The 7,729-nt window shown below is 38.5% G+C and overlaps 1 protein-coding gene across 8 annotated transcripts in view; it reads left to right on the forward strand.

The window, feature by feature from the left end:
- The window catches only part of slc37a1 (solute carrier family 37 member 1), a 30,922-nt gene extending 23,518 nt beyond the window's left edge, over nucleotides 1–7,404 (forward strand). For all 8 annotated transcript variants that reach the window (XM_088913290.1, XM_088913292.1, XM_088913286.1 and 5 more), the window contains 9 exons: nucleotides 1,471–1,561; nucleotides 2,081–2,143; nucleotides 3,185–3,270; nucleotides 3,707–3,755; nucleotides 4,720–4,793; nucleotides 5,037–5,115; nucleotides 6,086–6,183; nucleotides 6,569–6,633; nucleotides 6,995–7,404. In XM_088913290.1, coding sequence (XP_088769416.1) covers nucleotides 1,471–1,561; nucleotides 2,081–2,143; nucleotides 3,185–3,270; nucleotides 3,707–3,755; nucleotides 4,720–4,793; nucleotides 5,037–5,115; nucleotides 6,086–6,183; nucleotides 6,569–6,633; nucleotides 6,995–7,010 — 621 coding nt within the window. In that variant the 3' untranslated portion in view covers nucleotides 7,011–7,404. The remainder of the gene's footprint in view (nucleotides 1–1,470; nucleotides 1,562–2,080; nucleotides 2,144–3,184; nucleotides 3,271–3,706; nucleotides 3,756–4,719; nucleotides 4,794–5,036; nucleotides 5,116–6,085; nucleotides 6,184–6,568; nucleotides 6,634–6,994) is intronic.
- Nucleotides 7,405–7,729: the final 325 nt, after the last annotated feature.

The following is a 7,729-nucleotide window of genomic DNA, read 5'->3' on the forward strand; positions in this document are numbered from 1 at the left end:
AGCAACTTAAAAGCACAGGACTCAAAGTAGTACTGACAAGAGTGCCTAGATGTGATGCTGGTTCATGGAAAGGTCAGAACGAAAGGGACAATTTAGACCAACACCTGGGGAAACCACATGCAAACTCCACACAAAAGGTGCTGCCCCAGCCAAGAATCAAACCCATGACGCTAGGAATTAGTAGTGAAGACTCTATGCAGAAGACTAGGGCAAACTCCAAGAGGCGTAGTCGAAAGAACAATCTGAGGTCACAATGTGAGGTGGAATGTAGATTCCTCCGGGGGCGTGGCGTAACATTACCCCCCTCCCCAGGGGCAGCTCCTGACGCCCTAGAGGATCAATTGGAGAGAACTTGGCGGAAATCAGCAATCAGCTGTGGGTCCAAAATGTCCTTTTCAGGAACCCAGGTGCACTCCCCGGGTCTGTAGCCCTCCCAATCAACAAGGTATTGGGGTGGGGGCCAGGGCTGGGGTCTAGAAAGGGGGGATCTGCGGAAAGGTTTGAGAAGGGAAATGTGAAAAGTGGGGTGAAACTTCAAAGAGCGAGGGAGGGCTAAGCGATATGTTACTTGGGTGATTTGTGCCAGAAAACAGAAGTGTCCTATAAAGCAGGGAGCAAGTTTGTGGGATTCCGATTCCTCCGGGAGCGTGGCATAACACATGACCCCGGAGTTGTGAGGCAGAAAACCGCTATGCCATTATTCTGCATCATACTTTAAATCTGATCATTTTCACTGAAGACTGGCAAGTCAAAGATGCTTAAATACTACAAAGGAGGCTAGAGAGCTACTGGTTTATTCTAAATGCCAATGCAACACAATTAACTTATTTGGATTTGTGCAGTAGAATTCCACTCTTTTTTCAAAGTATCTAGTCCAAAGTGGATTAAGTTAAATGAGAACAATACATTATAGTGGTTCCATTGCACAGGCCTCTCTCTAGTGAGTTTGTTTTTAACAGTATGTGCTGCTTTGTATGAAATGTGATTACACTTCCTTTAAAACAATGTGATTATACTGCCATGGTGATTACTTTAATTTCATGGAAGTCCCTTAACCACATATATTTTTAAAAAACAGTATTAATCCTAGATATGCAGAGCATTAACACATAAGAAAATGAGCAAAGTAAAAAAAGAGAAACATTTTGCTCTCTAGCTTGATGTTTTGTTGTTTGTAGCTTAATAAACCAAGAAGTCCAACATGCCATTTTGTGGAAGATAGTATGCATTACAAGACCCAAGTAAAATAGCACTGCTGCTTGATAGTAATGAAATATGTCAGAACATAAATGTTTTTGATTTGAGTGCACAATAAACTCCTTCTTTAAGGGATTTTAAAAACAAAAACTTCAAAGTGGATGTACAAAAGAAAAATTCTGTTCTGAAAACTAATGGACAAGTCAGTGTTTCAATGATACACGTATGTGATAACCACAAAGACATGTTAAATATCTCTGTCTCTCTTTTTAGGGTGTGGTCGAGTTCTCCTTGTGTTTGCTCTTTGCCAAATTAGTTAGTTACACCTTTCTCTTCTGGTTGCCTCTATACATTACCAATGCAGGTATGTTCATAAATGTAATGCAGCTACAATATCTTAATATAAAGCAGCAGTGGATATACAATACTTACTGTTTTAAGGTTGTATTGCTGCCCCCTTTAATAACCCTTGTTATGTTTGCTGGATATTGTGTTCTGGAATGTAATTTTGAATGATTCAGCAATAGGCAAATACAGTAAGTCTGTTTTAAGAACATACAGTACATATTGAGTACCTTCACCACCCATAGATATTTGCTCAGTCTCACACTCATTCAGATGATACAGGTAACAACAATGGGAGCATTTAGAGTACACATTTCCTGTACTAGTGCTGTTCTTACTCATTAGTATGAATTTGGTTCCAGGAAGTTTTGTACCAAATGTTAACAGCAACATGAGCAACATTCTTATGAATGGATTTACTGAATGAAATGCCAGGATATTTCGCCACAAATCAGTTTTATCTTAAATTATTTTTCTTAGATTTTGTCTGTGTGAAAGCATGGATATCGTGGCTCAATTCTTATGTTGCTTTTTTCAGCCCATTTAGATGCCAGGAGGGCTGGAGATCTCTCCACACTCTTTGATGTGGGAGGAATTTTTGGTGAGTACTGCAATAACCAGAGGTTTCAGACTACTGGTCTGTGATTGGCATGTTTACTGTAAGGTAGCTAGGAGGCTGATGTAAGCCTGTCTTACAGATAGCCAACACATGGTATATAACCAAAAATTTTGATTGAATGTTTGACTGAACCACAACATGTTTAATCATTAACAATTAACAATACATATTGGCAATTACTGATGCCTGGTGGACAATATACAGAAGCATGTAGGGGTCTTAGAGGGCTGTATTAAAGTTCCCTCTCCAGACATTCCCGTCTCCTTAGGTGAGTTAGTTAAGTGAGGCTATATAAAAGTATTGTACCTCCAGGTTACCCCGTGTGTAAATGGGTACCCACATTGCTGGAGGCATCTCTGTGCCCAACCGGCACGGAACCACACGGTGTAAGTCTCATTGCTGTTGAAACCGGTGTAGGCTCTGGACTGATGAGCCTCTAGGCTTGACTGTTATATACTGTAAGCATTTGAAATGTTGTACTATCCATTCAACCATTTTATAGACACTTCATCCAGTTCAGGGTCATAGGGGAGCCGGAAACTATCCACGTACACACTCACATGGTGGCACAGTGGTTAGCATTGCTAACCTGGAGCCCTGGGCCTAGGGTGCTATCCGTGTGGAGTTTATATTTTCTTTCCATATTTACATGGGTTTTCTCTGGGTACTCTTGTAGTCTGAAAATATACTGGTAAGCTAATTGGCTTCTGGGAAATTGACCCTGGTGTGTGGGTGTGTATGTCTGTCTGTGTATCTGCCCTACATTGTGGTGAACCATCCCATCCAGGGTGTACCCTGCCTTGTTCCTTACATTTTTTTCTGGAATAGGCTCCACTTCAACCCAGAATTGGAAGAAGCGGTTAAAAATTGGATAGATGGACAAGTACTTTAAATAAAGAATGAATCGTATTGCCAGAGCTGTAACTGTGTCCATATGCTTTCTGTCATATGCAGGAAGCAGAGACAATACTTTATGCCTTAACTTGTAATCTGTTTTCTAACCAACTGGTTTCCCATTGGTAGGTGGGATTCTGGCAGGGGTTATATCTGACTCCCTGGGGAGGAGAGCAACCACCTGTGCAGTTATGTTTCTACTTGCAGCCCCTACAGTACGTATGCCTGGAAATAGGATGAGCAGGAGCCAGAGACTAGAGGACTTAATTCACAGTGTGTGGATATAGGAAGGGACCACTTCCATGAGGGGTGGTTGGAACGTATACAGTATTTGAAAAAAATGCTGCATTTTCAGATGCAAATGGTTGGAGCTGTATAAAAGGTCTTCAGCTTATATAAAATGATATATAGCGCTTATTAGGGTTATTACTGTCTTTTATAGGTAAACCAGCCATCCCATTAAAAATAATTACATGGGCAGGTTGACCCTTGTTAACAGGGGTCATTTATCATCAAATCTGTCATTTGTTTTCTATCTAAATACATATAAAAATGGTTATATGTATGATTGATTCCTGCCTTTTCAATGCAAATGACAAACCCCTCAGAGTCTGTAACTTTCATTGATTTTCTCAACCGTGTGTCTTTCAGCTGTATGGCTTCTCAAAGATAAGTCAGTTTGGAATGGGTCCCACTATAGGTAAACCATCTTCAAATCCTTTCTCTAGAATAATTCAGATGAGGTCACTGTAGTGCTTTTCTCTTCCTTTACCTTGCAGAAAGCACCCAGTCATAACAATGCCCAGATTAACACATGACAACCTTCTAAACATTTTTCCAAATCTCAATTTTGTTCACTTGTATTTACAATAATAGCACAATCTCATGATTCACAATATGTAATAATATATTTAAAGGTCCCATACCTATTTTATCTCTTTTTAGATTTGTACTTAATTTCAGACCAATTTACAGGAATTCATTATCAGATTTGGAAAAATCACTCTCATAACTTTCAACACATAACATTTATTTGGTTAATCAGTTATAACAGCACCTTCCAGAAAATTCACAGGGGTTGTTTAGGATATCATACTAAACTAAATTAACCTCCCAATTCTAAATCAGTAGAATTTAAAATCAGTTGAGCTATGCTGATTTACTGTATTGAGACCTACTACCTGTTATAATGTAATTGTATTGTAATGTAATTAAGAGAAGCATAACCAGGCCTACTGTAATGTAAATACGACTTTGGGTCTTTAAAAAAAGCCACAGAGTGAAAGACTCAAAACTGGATTGGGCCATTAAACCACCTTTGACTGGAATTCCCTGAGCAATGGCACACATCTGATCTTGTTCTACTGGGGTGAGGTTGGTTTGAAACGGACCAGAGTAAACTGGGCTTTGTGTAATATTGACCCCCATAGTTATCTAGGTGCTTGTTATCAGTGAGAGCTGTGTTGGTGACAAAGCCCGTACCACAGATAGAAAAAAGGGAAGGGTAATGACAGCCCACTTCTCTCTGGTGGACTGTAGTGACAAGTCATTTTTTATTAATACATATTGGCAATTCCAGAACTGGAAGGCATGAAAGACAAATCCTTTACAATTTCAAAACCAATTAATTTCAAAATTAATTACTTTTCTTTTTTCTCTCATAGTTATGCTTCTCATATGTGGAGGTCTGGTAAATGGGCCATATGCACTGATTACTACAGCAGTTTCTGCAGATCTGGTATGCTTTTCTCCTTCAACCATGGATGATTGACATGTACTGTATAAACACTATGCAATTTCTGTACTACATTAATTCGGACAGTTTAATTGTGTATGTATGTTTATACATATTGTGCATGTATATGTGTTTACTGTGTTGGCCAATTATTCAGTGCATCATTTCATACTGCTTGCTTTCATTTTCAGCTTTGAAAATTCATTGATCTTTGTCTGATGTTAACTTTTCTGTACTTTCCTTTAGGGCACTCACAAAAGCTTAAAGGGCAATGCCCGAGCTCTCTCCACTGTTACAGCTATCATTGATGGCACAGGATCTGTGGGTGAGTTTGTCTCCAATTTTATGGCACATTCTTAGTCTGTGAAGGAAAGTTTCCTTCTATGTTGTGGCTGCATCCCCCAGGGAGACCACACAGTATGATGGTTTCTTTGAGGTGAGGTATCTCTAATGTGCACTCACTCAAGAATTTGGGACTAGTAGGAGAGGAAACCATGTACTAACAATCTCACTCTCACCTTGTCCTAGAGAAATCCCAGTAATTTCAGTATTCTTATCAAATTTGCTTTGTATGCCACAGGTCCTGGGTTCATTCTGATGTAAATCCATTCTATAACTAGGCTCTATGTCCTGTGTTCCAATTAAGGTACTATAGGGCCTTTCATTTATCCATTTAAAATGTGGCTCTCAGCCTTACCCAATTATCTAATTAAATTAATTCACCATGTGAGCCTATTTACATGTAACAGACGCCTGAATGACTTCTAGTAGGAGGTCAGCTGATGGCTTGGCACAGTTGGATGTGGAGCATGTTTCAGGTGTGGCTGAGAAAGGGCAACAGTGCAAATCTAAAAAACCTATCTTGTTTAATATTTCCACCCCAATCCAAAAACAAAATGACAACTCAGCAAAAAAGTTAAAAAATCTCCACATTAGGAAAAAATAGTGAAAGAGAGCATTCAAAATGCTGAAGTGTTAGACAAAAATGATCCTAATAAATAATTTGCTTAATTAGGCTACTATTAAATGCTGCTACAGTAAGTGGCTCAAAATAATTGAACACTGTACCAACTGTCTTTAAGAAACAAACTTCCAGATTAGGCAAGTATAAAATTAAAAAGACAGATTGTTTGAAAAAAGGAGAAAATGCAGGTCGGTTCTTTCATCTTTGTTACCTTTGACGTGTGTGATTGGTGACTAAAAAGACAAGGACGGTCACTTCTGGTAAAGTCCAATGCTCTTTGGGAGCTGCTGAAAGGAGGCTGAGTTTCCTAACCCAGCTCTCTTTCCTCCAGGTGCTGCCCTGGGCCCTTTGCTAGCAGGTCTACTGTCACCCACTGGCTGGAAAAATGTCTTCTACATGCTTATGGCAGCTGACGCATTTGCTCTGCTGGTAAGACGTCCTGAAAATCACTGAAAGTAAGCCAAACAACAGATTATCAGATAACGGTATAGTAAGGATAGTAGAACACTTAGCAGTTACCTAAATCAACTCCAGACATCAGGAATTATCACCAAACCACCAACATATGTAAAACATCATGAGTTTGATTAATTTAAGATTCAAGGATATGACAAAACAGTGCTATTGGAACAGACTCAGTAAATACATTTTACATCTCGTCCATCAGTTGTAAACCTGCAACTATAAATAATGGACCTACAGTACAACTATAATCCATGTTGCTTCTGATACTTAACATGGTCCTTCCTTAAGACATCACGGTTCTTTACTTGAGGACTGTCTTTATTTATAAACTTTATTTATTTTGTTACAGTTTTTGCTGCGTCTAGTTTCGAAAGAGTTAAGAACACCAGAAACAAAGAATGGCACTTCAGTGGAGTAAGTGTTTTTAAGTGTTTTCATCTGACTCATCTCTGTGTCATGTGTTTAGCCCTTAAGAGTCCAATGGACTGTTTTCCTGAATATATAATGTAGAAACATGCTTAAAAATAATAGACATTCTGTTTAACAAACAAGACTAGCATTTAGACACTAATAAATAACACAACTGATATTTTTATAAGTCTTATGTACAGTACTTGTGTTGATTTGTTTTTTATATAGAAGGAATGGTTATACGTATGTGAAGCACTCTGGCGTAATGAATGTCAGTTACAGTTTGTTTGAAAAAAGGAGCAGACTTCAAACTTGTAGTGTTTTCTAGAAAGAAAATTGTTAAACATTCTCTATCCCCTTTCAGGCTGAAAGAACACTGAGTACTTCTTCTTCGTCTCCAAAGAATTGCCTCAGCAACATGACCAAAACTTGTAAAAGTCTTGTTTTTAAAGAGACTTGTTAAAAAGCTTTAAAATTTTGCTCTGTAAATTCAATTAATATGCATATATTTGAAAGTTTCTCGCAATACATTTTTTTATATGGAATTAGATTTAAGCTTGGGAGAAAGGGAGATCATGAAAATAACTCTTCTATTGTTATTTATTTATTTTTATCTGGGATATATTTGTTTTGATGTTATAAAAGTGTAACAGATTCAGCATTGTGAAACTGTTCATTGTACATATGGATAGACCTGAGCCTGGTGGGTCTGTATTCAGAGTTATGCTGTTAACTCCACACTCTCCAATCACCTCAGTAAAAAAACAAAAATGAGAAGTCAGGAGCCAGTTTTACACATCTTTTCCAGCATGCTTCTATCTCAAAAAAAAAGTTTCAGCTTGAAAATGGGCCCCTGGTACTGCCTGACCTCTTCTACATCCACTTTCCCTATAAAAGGTGACTCAGTTCTGCACCGGGTGATGCTCACAAATGGTCTTTTTTCATAACAACTTCAGTGACTGGTAATTTTTTATAAGAACTAAGGGCATTCAACCTCTATTTGGTGAGTGTTGCAGTTTGGCCTCTGCTGCTTCCTTTTCCATGGTGCCAACAGTCTCAGAACAAAGGGTAATACATAGACCTGGTGTTGATTAAGTGG

Source organism: Atractosteus spatula, chromosome 4 (genome assembly GCF_055471065.1).
Source record: "Atractosteus spatula isolate fAtrSpa1 chromosome 4, fAtrSpa1.hap1, whole genome shotgun sequence".
NCBI classification, from domain to species: domain Eukaryota; kingdom Metazoa; phylum Chordata; class Actinopteri; order Semionotiformes; family Lepisosteidae; genus Atractosteus; species Atractosteus spatula.